The sequence below is a fragment of the Alligator sinensis genome, unplaced genomic scaffold (genome assembly GCF_000455745.1).
Source record: "Alligator sinensis unplaced genomic scaffold, ASM45574v1 scaffold170_2, whole genome shotgun sequence".
Taxonomy (NCBI): domain Eukaryota; kingdom Metazoa; phylum Chordata; order Crocodylia; family Alligatoridae; genus Alligator; species Alligator sinensis.
In genome coordinates, this window is record NW_005842290.1 from 586,711 (window position 1) to 601,509 (window position 14,799).

General features: G+C 40.4%; 2 protein-coding genes across 2 annotated transcripts in view; one reads left to right on the forward strand and one right to left on the reverse strand.

Moving 5' to 3' along the window:
• The window catches only part of SS18L2 (SS18 like 2), a 6,944-nt gene extending 4,097 nt beyond the window's left edge, over positions 1–2,847 (forward strand). The window contains exons 2-3 of the mRNA XM_006028131.2: positions 4–117; positions 673–2,847. Coding sequence (XP_006028193.1) covers positions 4–117; positions 673–760 — 202 coding nt within the window. The 3' untranslated portion in view covers positions 761–2,847. The remainder of the gene's footprint in view (positions 1–3; positions 118–672) is intronic.
• An 861-nt stretch (positions 2,848–3,708) lies between these two features.
• Positions 3,709–14,799, reverse strand: part of KIAA0355 (KIAA0355 ortholog) — a 99,545-nt gene continuing 88,454 nt past the window's right edge. Inside the window, 4 exon segments of the mRNA XM_025209471.1 lie at positions 3,709–5,972; positions 6,941–7,019; positions 7,709–7,843; positions 12,912–13,077. Coding sequence (XP_025065256.1) covers positions 5,646–5,972; positions 6,941–7,019; positions 7,709–7,843; positions 12,912–13,077 — 707 coding nt within the window. The 3' untranslated portion in view covers positions 3,709–5,645.

Genomic DNA, 14,799 nt, shown 5'->3' on the forward strand with positions numbered 1-14,799 from the left:
GAGTCCGGCTTCTCGCGGTGACCCCGCGCTTCCCTTCCAGCTGCTGGAGGAGAACGACCAGCTGATCCGCGCCATCGTGGAGTACCAGAGCAAGGGGAGAGCCACCGAGTGTGTGCAGTGAGTCCCGGGCGGGGCGGGGGCAGGAGTCCGCGCACAGCGCCGCCCTCGGAGGCTTTTGGCCTAAAATAAACGAGCGAGGCTGTACCGACTCCCTGCGTTCAGGTTCCTTCTCCTGCTTTCCCCAAGGCTCGTGTTTGACCCGGTTTCTGGATAGATGACTTGTGCTGCGAGGCTGGTGTGCGCACACCGCAGCAGGCAGCCTCCCCGCCGTCTAAAAGTGATCTGTCGCGGGAGCTGCTCACCTGCTTTTTCGGACTCTCTTGGGGGAGGAGGAAAAAGGGATACTTGCGCGCACAAGTAAAGGCTGGGGTAGGAAGGGCTGCATTTTACAACGTGCGTTGTCAGTGCGTAAATAGCCGCCAACCACCCTTGGCTTGCTTTCCCGAATAGCAAAGGTTCAGTACACTTGGGGAAATAAGAAATGTGGTCAAGTTGGAAAGCTAAGCTAACCCTTGTTAACGGAAGGCTACCGAGACTGACCCCCTTCTCCTTACCGCAGGGAGTACGGCTATTGCCCAGTTTTGCTCCAAACGAACTCCCTTTCCGTCGTAGGTACCAGCACATCCTGCACAGGAACCTTATTTATCTAGCTACTATTGCCGATACAGCTCCACCCAACGGACAGAGGACTGCAGACTGAGCGTGCAGCTTTGGACACGGTGCAGATGCTTGTAGGAGATGTGGAAGTATGACTGAGTTGCGGCGTAGTCAGGCCAGGAGGAACCTGCTGAAGGATCAGAAGCGCTCTCGTTTTCATTAATAACTGGCTACGGCAAACTTTTATTAGGATCCCAGGGGCACCTGGAGAAGGTCCCACAAGAATTGGGTTCTCCAATTCATCAAGATTGTGTAGGCTTCTTTGAGGCTAGAAGTAGGAAAGCAAGTAAAAATGGCCCCTGTACCCCCCTTCCCCTGGCTTTTGTTAATAGTGATCTTTTTGGAAAATAAGCCCACTTCCATGCAGCACCTTAAAAGTTGGGAATAATGACACTTGTTGCTTGAGCTGTGTCTTGACTATTAAAAGCTGATGCAGCAGCCATGAGAAAACAGAGATACAGGGAAGTATCAAGGATTTGCTACAGATGGCCTTTAATCTTGCTGTACAAGTCTGCAAGTCGCTCACTCCCTCTTCCAGTACCAGTTACCAAAATGTGAAGTAGGATTGATGCCCACCAGTCTCATGAGTTGTGTAAACTCACCATGAGGGTTCCTTCAGTGCTCACAGCAGTTTTGAAAATCTCCAGAAAATGATAAGAGTTGCTCTGGCTACTAGATGTTGGAGAGTAATATTTAGCTAAAAGTCTCTTACTGCCACAATCTATCCCACTTGTCACAGCACAAACACATGGTGTGTTACTGTCCGTAGAGAGCTGATTATCAGTGATCAAAGGCAGGAAAGTTTCAGCTTGCTATTTCTCCTCGCTTAACTAAGCTGTCTCTGCATCTCCTGTTGCAGGGGTGTCATACTCGTTTGGGTTAGTGTTACAGATCTAAATTGGGCTTCTCACAGGCCAGGCAGCCCACCTCTGGCACTAGCATTAACTCTCGCATGCTGACTGCACTAACAGAGCAGCTCAGGTATTAAACCTTGCAACTGCTTCAGCTTCTGCGTTGATGTGGGGTTATCACTGCTGCAAGGCAGACAGCAGCAGCTTCAACTCCCGAGGTGCTGCCCCCGACAGAGTTTCTGGCCCTGTGGGCCAGATCTGAAGGTGGGTCTATCAGACTACAAGAAGCCCCTAGGCTGGATGTTTGAAAGCTCTCTCCTGTTGAGTTCGCAAGTGCAGGTCCTATAGTAAGATTGCTACTTTACTTACTTACTTACCTAAAGACAAGGTTGCAGAAATGTAACTGGAAGACATTTATGGAAGTTGTGAAATTTTCCTTTATCACCCTCCTATAAGCAGTTACATGCATTGCATCTTTATATTTCGGAGACTGCCTCCATTGCTGTTTTCATGGAACAGGATTCAGACCTTAATAGGTGGTCATTCCACTTGCAAGGAATTGTTATTTATCGGTTCTGGTATAGAATAGGGTAGGCATTCATTAAACTCATTAAACTTAATGGAAATACTTGCATTGAAATTTGTTTCTTACCTTCCTAACAGCAAATTTAGAGCTAATGTGTACAGACACATTGTCTCGCACATTTGCAGCAATGCAGTCAACTTACAGGATACATTGCAATATGACCCTGTTTTCCTGAATGCAAGTTCTTCCTAAAAAACACAAGCATATTTAGGATTTGTATGATACACTGTGTTCCTGCAGCTACAAAAAAACCTCCCTAGAGATAAACCTGACTCGGATTTCAAAGTATAGAACTGAAGGATTGCATCTCCCCTACCAAACATGAAAGCTTAAAATCCTAGATTCAAAAAGTTTTATAATTGTTTAAGAAACAGATTGAAGTAATTTAACCTTTTCCAGAAATCATAGGTAGATATTGGCAGACAAGGTTCCTTGGGTGAATTTGATATCTTTTATTAGACCAACCCAAATGGTTGGAGAATAGTTAGACCAACACCGCTACAACCTAAACCCCTAGGTAGATATTGGGCATTTATAGAGAATTTTGGTAAGTGAAAACCTTGTCCATATATATTTCTATAAGGGAATACTGTGGCAAACAAGTGGAGAAAAATCCAGTCTGCTTATGTGTTAATCTGTTCCAAATGCCATATATTGGATATCTTGTAAATAAACAAGTTCTCATAACAAACACCTCTGAATCCATTTTGTCCTCAGATCCAATCTCATCCAGTTTTTATAACTTTTCTGTTTAGATGTGTTGGCAAAAGAGATGCACATACCTGAAACCTATGAAATACAGCTATTCAGTTTCTCAGTTGTATATTAAACACTTCCTGTTTGTTAAACAAATAGCAAAACTTAGTATATGCTGGCATGGGACTTTATTTTTGTTGGAAATCAAAGGTAACTTGCCATTTCTTATTCATGTGAACTCTGCTTGATGACAGTGATTTAATCTGTATGCTTGCTGCTGAAGTACAAAATGCTACCCTGTGCAGTACAGCAGTGGTAACTTCCAAATTGGCTAATGAGTAATTATTAACCCTAGTGGCAAAGCAGCCCAAAATCAATTGTAGGGGAAGGTATTGGGTTCTTCAGTGTGTACTATTTAATTTACTGCCTATTTAATGCATCTTACTACCGTCAATTAGTTAAATAGTTCTGTATTAATGAAGTGGTATCTTTGTTCACAAATTGAAGTTACATCTTAAGGTCCTGTTTATTTTCCGTGGGGTGCAGGTTTTAAACAGGTCTGATCTATTAGTAAATATATCTCTTTAATAAAGCAAAGTTTTGTTTTGTTGTGGGGTTTTGTTTTGTTTTACTTACAGGAGCTTTAAAATACAAAATGTACAGTTCCAGTTCAGAAGCATTAGTTATTCACAAGAAGCTCTGCAATAAAAGGTAAATTAACTAAGCACCAAACCCTTGCACTTGGCAGTGTAAATGATTTTAAAAAATGGCAAGACTTAAGCCAAGTGCAACAATTTTTAAAACTCCCAGTGTTAGGTACAATTGGAGGCGAAGGACACAGCACCTGTATGATCAAAATGTAGATAGGAAGGATTTAATCTTTGTAATTCACTTGGATAAGTTCAGAAATTGCCAGTAAACTGCAAAAATTGCAGCAAGAGTTTTGGCACTTGTAGGGTTCAAAATTATAAATATTTCTATTACCTGGTCTATTGGCCTTGGTATGAATAACTGCAGGACATAAGTATGACCAAATTTCAGATCAAATATTAAGTGTCAAGTTTTAGGAAACTTAAAACCATTTGTCAAGCTAAATAACTACTCATATTTTCAGCAGAGGGTTTTCAAAATTATAGTAGTACAGAACATTGACAAGTTACAGACAAAAGCCACACTGATTGTGCAAAGCACAGTACTGTAAAAAGTCTTATGTACAGGAAACAGTTCTGTAAACATGGTAAGTATGAATTTTCAGAAAACATGGTGACAATATATCAAATACAGGCAACATTGGCATCCCCAAACAGCACAAAAGGTAACATTCTGGGCATATAAATGCAGCCCATCACCATACAAACAAGAAAGGTGGTTGGGTTTTAAACACCCAAATGTTTTAATATTTTTAGTGTTGTATATATTTATATATATTTATATATAGAGAGAGTGTGTGTGTGTGTGTGTAATTTGTTTTTTGGTATCTTTAGATATAGAATATTTAGTTTGCAAACAAAAAGTGGGAACATAAATGTGCTTTTATCTTCATTGGAAAAAAAACTTATGTAGTTAGAAATAACAGCCCACTTTACTGGTAGTTAACGTATTAGAATGATATAACGACTTAAGAAAAATACAAAAATAAGATTAATACTGTCAAAACTTTTATACCAGAAAATATTGTGGTTTTTAGACTCTTTCAAAGATGACATATGAAAATTTTTAAATAAGCTTTAACTATATAAAGAATCTTCTCTAACTTCAATTAATATACAATGGGATAACTATACACATATTTACCATTGTTTTTCAATTTAAGCACCAGTCACTCTTCTAGATCCCACTTTGGTTGGAAGATTATTCCTAATTCCACAGGTTCACTTAATGGCACATTGACCAGAAATAATTACTTTATTCTCTAAAAAAAAAAAATAATGTTCTTTTCACTAACTACTACCCACATTTTAGTTTCTTCTGAGCCAGCTCACAATTTTTACCCTAACCATAGCATTGAAATAAGACTTTAAATATATGCAAGTAGTCTTTTAGCTGTACTTCTGCACATTTAAGGAGCACTGTGTGGATAATGCCTTTGGCCACATGAAGTATTTTTAAATCGTATATGTGAAAATCAACAATCTGACCCACACAAATACCTTACAGCTGAGGCAGCCAAGACAGTTTTCGTGATGAATTTGAGTGGTTCTAGCTGATCTATATTTATATTATGAAATTACCACAAACCCAGTGTCTTTCCAACACTGTTGTCGTACACCCACTTGTGTGGTACATTAAAAGCTGCTTCCTCACTTTGTTAAAAAAGTCATCACAGGCTGTTGACTCAGAGTATGGAGACTTTACAACTTGTCTATTAGAAATCGAAATAACAGTGCTGAGCAGAATTGACCAATATATTTGCTAAAAAATATGCATTTTAGCAAGAGATGTTTACCTATATAAATCTATATGAAAATAGCTATAAAATACAGTGCTTTATGGTAGTCTTTCAGTACTTTTTAAAAAAGGATTTTGAAAGTAACTGTAATATACACAAGTTTTTAAAAGCATTTCTACATCACAGTATTGGACTTTTTCATGTACATATAACAAATATATTGGCCCTGTTTATTCAGCACTGTAAAATAAGTCAAAAGGTTATGTACGTCACCAAAAAATTTCACTCTGTGTTTCAAAACAAAATAACCAGAACGCAGCCGGTACACAGAACTGTGAAACAGATAATATACATCATTTATAAGACTGTTTGGCCCTATGCTGCATCTTTCCAATGTGAGAAGCGATTAGTATTGATGCAGGTAAGATGGTCTGCGTTCGTGCTTTACTGGAAAAGATTTAAAGCCCTTATTTATCTGTTTGTGCTGGGAAGCCTGCTGCTGTGATGATTGTTGTTGCTGGGCATAGGCAAAACTGGAGGAAATCCCTGTTGATGGAGCACAGTCATTGGCTGTTGACCAAACTGGTGACTGTAGAATCTGCATCGTGTCATTCCATTGGCTAACGGGGTTGCTCATCTGATACAGTGACGTACTCTGACTGGGCAGTGTATTTGTGACAGGTGAAGTATGCTGCCAAGGAGCCTTAGGGGGCCAGGTTTTGGTTTTGTTATCCTGTAAAGACAAAAATTCAGCTTTGTTTTTGAAAACCAAGAACATTGCCTTTGGATACCATGCTTCACTATTACTTACCCCACTTCAAAAGGTTGATTTACTTAAATTCTTTACAACAGGAACAGCTACAGAAAAACTGCAAACAAAATACTTTTTTTTTTTTTTTAAACTAAATGTTTTTGTAGCATTTGCTCACTGGCACATTCTTTTTCAAATGCTTGAAAAAACTCTGGCCTTTTTACTTTACGCTTTCTGGCCAGTTTATAAAGATTACTTGATGCCTTGTTTTTTAAAATTAGTAAAAATGACTAGTGACCTAAACTACATGGCTATGCAGGCCCTCCTCTGGACATAGGTTGAAGAGCTTTAATAAAACTAACATTTAAATATAGCTGCTTACCCCATGGTCTGATCCAGGACTCTGGTTTTAAATTTGTCATTTAAAAAAAAAAACTGCTTGGTAGTCTACAAGCAGCGCTCATCTCCTCTGTGCTATTCTGGTTTGTTACTTTAGCATCCCAATTGCCCCATCTTTATCCCTGCTTTGTCCAGTTAAAATACAGAAAGCGAGGGGAAAAGAAGAGCAATGCTGGGCAACATGCAAGAAATATGCCTCAGTTCTCCCTCTACTGTGGCACATTTTGGGCAAGCCTATCAGCAAAGCACTACAGCTCGAGCTGATTAATGTGTTTCTAGTTAGGCTAATACGCAATATTGTTTTTATTTTTGTTTATGTAAGCGACAGGGCAAAAGTCATTTTTTATAAACGGTTTTAATACAAGCTTAGCAGTTTTGTTGAAACTTAAATCCCCCCCACTCATGCAAAATAGTGTTAATTCAGTTCAGAACAACAAAAACAAGCTAAAGTCTGATCAGCAGTCTTCAGGGATATATGAAGTTAAGTGTAGTTTTTCTTCTCTTGCTAAATAACCCTAGTTAGCATATACAAAAAGCAGTTTTCAGCTTACCTGATTACGGTCATCTACTGCAGAAAGAAGAGGTGGTGATGGTAGTGTGCTGGGTTCCTGCTCACCACTACTGTGTTTTCTACAAAACAGTTAAGACATTGACTGGAGTTGATCTTTTTAAAAAGCGATTGTGTTCTTTAAAACATTTTCAGCTACTGTTATTAGAAACAATTCTTAAAAGATCACTACAACTACAGGATCAAACTACTTACACTGTACATTCAATAGCTTTGATTATATTTAACTGGAGTGCTTTTTGCCCAGCAATGAAACAAAATAATATTTATGAAACTGTGTTTTCTATAAAAGCTACTGGTTGGGGAACCTGGAAAAGCATGGTATTATACTTAGAATGAGAAGAGCAACAGGAGATTAGCTTAGCTAGACAACACTCTCTCCAATGAGTTGAAAATAAGCCATCCTAGAAGAAAAAAGGAAACTTGGTCATATTACTAGGGAAGAGAAAAGAGTGTTGCATGTAGGTGCAGTGAGAAAAATAGGTGCATTAAAAGAAGACAGACAAAGGAGGTGTCACAAATATTCCGAACTGAATAGATTCATTAGAGAAGCAGATGTGAGGGTCACTGGTGTAAAGATTTGTTCAAAGGACCCAAGGGCAGTATCCTATGTGGCTAACGTTTCAACTCACATGGTTGTCTCAATCAACTTCACTGAATACTTCACACAATGAGAACCTCTTTGTCTAGCCAATTTTATAAAGTCAGGGTTAAAATGATCTGGAAATGGCACTTGTACATCGCAGTTTACCTTCTCTGCTTGACAGCAGCAATAAGGTCTGGCCCTGAGAACATGGAAAAGAGACTGTCTCCATTAGCTGAGGAGGTCTCATCGCTGGAACTGGCAGAGTCTCCTTGCGCACCAGACCAGCTGTTTGTTACATCGCTGAGAGAAGAAAACAAGAAATTAGTATTCGTTTCTGGAATAATAGCACCAACAGTTAAAAGATTTGCTTCATGCTAAACGTCAGGAAGTGGAGACTAAAACCCTAACCCTGTAAAAAGTAACAGCGAGGGGATACATTTGAGCTAACTTTAAAAGGTCAGTTATCACCATGGATGGCTATCCAGCCTTTAAGATATAACAGTAAACATTCTGAATGATTTGTTATTGTAAACCTGTCATATCTTATGTCAAGATTAAAATGATCAAGGGCAAAAAGTTAAGATCATTTTTTTGCAAAACCCACTGTTGAGCAGCAGCTTTTCATTCTGCACTTTACTTCACCCTCATGTATTGTGGATGAAAGGTGTACGCTAACAAATGAGATGGGGTCACACAGTCATTACGTTTAGACCTGATCAGCTTGGCATATGGTTTCTGATCTTTGCTACACATCAGTGGCTACTTATTATGCATTACATTTGCAATTGTGGCTTGCTGGGTCTGAGGTCAGTTGAGCAACTGCCCTTGGTTTTAGTTCGATACAGGTGCATGGCCTCTGTACAGCGGTACGTTGATAATGATTGTGATCGTGTTGTCCTAAATGTTGCTCATGTTCATCTACAATTTTTATGTAAAGATTCAAGGGATATCACCGTTTCTCCTTGCATTTGGATCCCTTACAGCTGTTAACATGACCTTTGGCAAAATGGTTGTTTTGGAAGCATTTCCAAACCTCTCATATGAGTAAGGACAGCCTTCATGGCATTAGATGCATCATTTCGCAGAGGGTTCATGACATGAGACACAAGTGGAGCTTATAAAATAAATCATCCCCTGTTGCTTCTTGGTCCTTGCAAAAAATACTTAATTTTTTCTTCCAATTTGTTTTCAACATCTCTAACAAAACTCTTCACAGAGTCTTACAGTGCTACTTTAATTTTACTACTTTGTTGGCTTTGACAGCAAGAATTAGATTGTATTTTGATGTAATACAATTGCTGCCAGTGCCCAATGATGACAGAAAAAAAAAAGATTTTGATCCTGTTTGAATATGTTTGGTTTGCGGATCCTAGTTTCAAGTGGTTTAAACCAGTTGACTACTGTCCCAGACAGAACTTTGAAAAAAAAAATTTTTCACCTTTTTTCAGAGTCCTTCTAGGTTAATACCGACTGGAGGACCATTCTGCCAAGCACAGCATCTGCGTTAGTCTTCTGCAGTGAAGTATTAGTAACCTAATACTTCACTAACTTAACACCAGCTTTGGTGGAATTGCAGGCACTCTGGAGGATATGTCTAGAATTCAGAATGAGCTGGATAAACTGGAGAAATGGTCTGAAGTCAACTGGCTGAAATCCAACATGGACAAGTGCAAAGTCCTGCACTTAGGATGGAATAACTGCATATAAAATACAGACTGGTGAATGACTGTCTAGTCTGGAGAAGAGAAGACAGTCCCTCTTTGACAGTCTGTAAATACCTGAAGGACGGTACTATAAAGACAACAGAGACAGACTATTCTCTTCAACTGTAGAAGATGAGACTAAAAAGCAATGATCTTGAACAGCGCTAGAGGACATATTGGCTTCAGGGAAGACCTCTCTCACTAGGAAGGTGGTTAAGCATTGGAAGAGACTACCTAGATAGGTTGTAAAATCACCATGCTTGGAAGTTTAAGAGCAGGTGTGACCGATGCTTGGCTGAGGCAATTTACTCAGGGATGATCCCGTCTTGAGCAAGGGGCCCGACTAGAAAACCTGCTGAGGTCCCTTCTAGCCCTACACTTTTCTATGATTCTGTGATAAAGGTGTAACTGGAACTGCAGTTAGCAACCAGAAGATATCAGTTATGGATATCAGTTAAGTTTTTAAGACCCAGCTAGACAAAGCCTTGGCTGGGATGATCTAGTTGGGGATTGTCCTCTTTGAGCAGGGAGTTGAACCAGACGACCTCTTGAGGTCCTTTCCAACCCTAATTTTCTATGATTCTATGAAATATTGTGCAGGGACACAATGGAAGCTGCCAGGACTCTGGTGGAATGTGCTGGGTTTACCTTGGTGGTCCTGGAGCATAAATTTACACAGCCCAATATTCATTTAGAAAATCTCTTAGATGAGATCACTGTGGTTTTAGATCTCTCAGCTATAGATACTAACAGCCAGAGAGACTTTCTGAACAGTGAACAGCTTTTATGTAAAGACAGTGACTTCTTCACATATAGAAAACATAGCAAAGCCTTGGCACAGGAAGATGAAGGATTTGAGAAGAGTACCAGTTTGTCCATCTACTGCCCCAAATGAAATTCTGATTTTGGGCTAATGGGATGGGATGGGTTCTTAGAGTTACTTTATCTGGTTAAAAGGTATTACTATAAGTTTTATGATTTCACCCATTCATTATTGATGGAATTGCAACCATGAAAGTTCTTATGAAGAGAAGCAACTGACATCTTATTGTCATCATTTCAAACAAATAGTGATCTTATTAGGAACATGAGAATCAGATTTAAGTTCCACTGCAAGACTGGTCTGAGGGAAAGCCCTAGACAGGCCCTTAAGGAAACTTAGGGAGAACACATACCATCCCAATTGATGGGAGAAAGGCCAAGACTGTGGCCAGATTAGCCCCAACCAAGCTTATGGAAAGGTTGTTATAACCTGTTATCTATGAGGTTCAGTCTGGGTTTGTAACCAACTGATCCAGTGGGTCTCTTCCTGGGGAAAGAACTTGCACACACATGTCTGCATGGGATCCTGTGGTAAAGTCTGGCATGTGGCATCACAAGGGTGCAGGAGATCATGTGCACAGACAATCCTCACTTATTGATGGACATTTCTCAATCAATAGGATAAGTTCCCGCAGTGTTTGAAACCAGTCCTGTAGGAGCAAAGTCCTTGCAGATGTAATCCAGGCAAACCCCTATGGGACTGGATAAGTCTGGATGGGCGCCAGGGTCAGTTTCTTATGATTGATTAGAAGCCCCATCAACTATGATGGATAAATAGATCCACAGATCTTTGTAGGTTGTCTGACACCTAACTAACTCTCAAGTCAGTTGTTCCGGTATGTTATCACTTGCTTTTGTGTATGGGCTCCCACTTCTGAGAGGAAACTGATGAAAAAACTTTTACAGCTGTTTACAGACTGCACAGCAGGACCCTGAATTGATAGTGGTTCCAACCTATAACAAATCAAGTACTTTTTGTGGGAACATCTTATTGTGACATAAGGGCATGCAGTCTGTTGGCCAAGGGATACAAACCAGTTTCCTTGATACAGGGAGGATATTATTGCCACCAGAATAACTGCCTTGCATTGATAGTGTTTAGTGATGTAGTTGTGATGGTTCATGAATTGTGAGAGGCAAGCACTTTTGTTGGCAATATCTTTTACTGGACAAACTGCATGGCTGTAATAAAATTGGGATGAAAATATCACCCACAAAAATCCTTGCCCTCTTGAATTGGGCTTGCAAACACAGTGAGCTCTCTTAGGTCCCAGACTGGCTGACAATCGCCTCTTTCTAATACTAGGAAGTATTGCTGTAGAATCCCTTTTCTCTGACATGTTGGGGAATTCTCCCTATGGGATCTGCTGCTAGGAGACACTGACTTCTTAAAGCATTACTGGTCCTGGAGGCAATGCTGACAGCAATCAGTTTAGCCTCTGGTGCTGGAAAACATTTTGGTGCCAAAAGGTCTGCAAAATGAGCCATGGAAGGTGCAGTCTACTTTGACTCGGCTGGGCATGGCTGTAGAGCTGTACAGCTGTAGAGCTATTTGTTCACCAAATAGTTTCATCATCATAAAGGAGGGTTACAACATCAACCCTTCAGCCAGTTGAGACTAGTGAATTGTATTCCCTGAATGGTTTCCTGGCAGGGTGCTCTTTCTACCTCCTGTACTGTGACCTATGTATCTCAGTGCTGGATGGTACTGAGTCACTTCAAGCTTCCACAGAAATCCTTGGCTCTGTGCAAGTCTTACGTTTGGATGGTAGTGCTGGAGCTAAAACTCTTGGTCCCATTCTGTTGCTGATATGTGCTGAGGGATCTCAGGGGTCTTTTCTCCCTCATGCAGATCCTTCCTGAATCAAGAGGAACTACTATTTTCATTTTGTGACATGATGATGACAGTTTTCCTGCCTATTTCTGATTTTTTCATCTCCCTCTACAGATGGATCAGGGTCTGCAAGTAGGTGCAACATACTGACTCCCAGTACTGAAAGCTATATGGTACTGCTCAAAGGCTTTTGACTGGATCAGACCCAGAGCGAAGGCACTTAACCAGGAGAAAGGACTAACATTTTTCATCATCCTTAGTTTGAATAACCAATAGATAAAGCAGCTGTCAGGTATTTGAGCTTTTACCCATGGCAAAACAGCACCTTGGATGGCCATCTAAAGCCATCCAGTTAGGCCATCAGAAGGACATGACTTGAACACGAGATCAAGCAAGTTTGAGGAAGGCCATCTTCCAAGCAGTACTACCTCCTGCCCATGCCACAAAGACTGGGCTGATTCAGCTCTGCTAACTGAAGAGCACACAAGCAGCCCGGTATTTGCAGTGGGCCAAAATGGGATTGCCTATGGCATCAATGGAAGTGGGGGGCCCGTGGCAGCTCACTGCTCACACAAAGCTTGTGGACTACTCATAAACAAAGAATAGATAAGGGATAAAAAATTGTCACCACTTTTCCTGGGTTGGCAAAGGTGTTGAAAAATAAGAACTTTAGATCATTTCTGAGGCTGGATGAACTGCCCTTTACAGAGACTCACCTTGGCATGGAGGGCCATGAGGACAGATGAGGCTAGACACATCCTATGGAAGTTGCTAAGGCAATAAAGGATCTAGTCAAAGCACCGAGCAAGAGAGACACAGAAATGAGAATGTATTATGTGGACAGTTACTGGAATGTAAAACAGATGGCTAATAATTTATGCCTAGTAATTTAAAGAACTCCTATGCCAGGTTAAACTTGCGTGTTATGCGGGGATGTTATGGAAGTCGTCAGGGCTCTGGTAAAATGTGCCCAACATCGATAGGATGCCACCAGTATGATTTCTCTTACCCTTCTGTGAAATACTCAGGAAAAGGCCAGGTTCTGTGAGGATCATCAGGAAGAGGCCAGTTGCTACGTGTGTTGCTTGGGCGACGAACATGCTGTGCTTGCCTTTTCTGTTGCATAGCTTGGCTGACCCCAGCTACATAACGGGCGAACTCTGGGTCGGAGCCAACTGAATAATAATAATAAAAAAAAAAGAAAGTAGTCCGACAGTCAGTTGCTGACATTCAGCTATTTCTACTGTAATTATCCTTTATTTAATCCTTTAAGCTTGGCTGTCTACCCCAGCAAAATAGAAAAACAAACACCAGTAATGAATGCCAGCCAGCAGTAGATAATGCTTGCTGAAGCAACAAACAGTACCAAGTAACTAGATAAATGAAAAGTGACTTCTTGATGAACAGGTACACAGTATCTAGATACACTGTATAAGAAAAAAAAAAAAAGAGTCAATAGGCTTTCATAATAGATTTTTTCTTGTCTGCAATTCACTATTTGTTGTACTTCGTTTTGTGTTAAAGGGTTGTACTGGAATCACCTTTTTTTTTTTTTTTTTGCTACCAACCTCACCTGGATATGAACTGGCAGCTCCCCTTCATCAGTCCCTCATTAGCTGCAAAATTACAGAGGATAAACACAAACCCAAACTAAATATGTGGGATTCAAGCAAACCGCTGGGCTGGACTGCTATGCAGGATTCCAGCTACAGTTCCTAAAGCCATAGCAAGCTTCGGGTGTCCTCCCTCAAGAAGTGGAAAAACAGATTTCCAGGCTGGACAATTAGAAGTCTTTGTAGCTGTTTAGCTGTAATAAGATAAAAAACTGAACACTTCCTTGAAAGATCTGTGAAGCACCTCTCCCAAGGCCTCACAGCCTTATCTGTGTTGTTCTCCAGATAAAGATTTACACCTACTGAAAACAATAACTTAGAATTTGGACAGTGCTTTACCTTTTCAAAATGCTTTACCATGATTAACACATGCAGTGTATAATGTTCTCCAGCACACAGGACCCAATTTAATTTAAGTTCTGAGTGGCTCTACAACAAATAACCTGTGTTTGAAAGAAGAGCTATTAGGAGCCAGTATAAATCAGACAGACTTCCAAGACTGCTGTTTTCTCTATCATTTCATGTCAGTCTGTAGGAAAGCTCTCGTCTGGCTAGCTTCACGGGACGTTCCTAGTTTAAAGAACTGTTGCCTTATAGACTGAGAAGTGGGGTTACTGAATCTCCATCTGCTCCCAGGAGTAAAGAGGGTGCAGATGAAGAATGTCTGCAGAGTACTGGTCCAGGTGCGCAGAAAGTATGACAATTTTCTTTTGTGGTTTGTGTTTTTTCAGTACTGAACTGGATGAAGAAAACTCTTCCTATTTTACATGTTGAAGGAAGAGAATTCTATTCTATTTATTCTGTCTTGTTGGATATAAACACCCTACCCAGTTAAATCATACCAAGCTGATGTGAATTATTTAAAGAAAAATCCCTCAATTATATGGGAGGAAGACACTTGCTGGTGAACTCCTAAGACTACTGTGGAAACAAGTGACAATGTTGTTACTCTCCTCAGAAATACCTGGGTCTGTGCAGTAGGGGGCAGAGGAGATGGCAAAGAGCAGCCCTCTGTTTTACTTTGGAGTGCCCACAGTAGTGTTTTTCCTCTGCAAATATCACCTACTGGTAGAATATTACAACATCATTTCAAGTGACTTGCTAGTGCAATTAAACAGCATGCTTTGCGACTAAAAAGACCATTTTACTGGATAAGAACAGTTCTTTACTGAATAAGGAGCTCTTTGCATTATTCCTTTACATCTACAAAAACAAAATCAGAAGGCCTGAAGGCATCAACATCCCTTTCAATAGCATCACCCTCTTCCTCTCTGCGGCAGACTG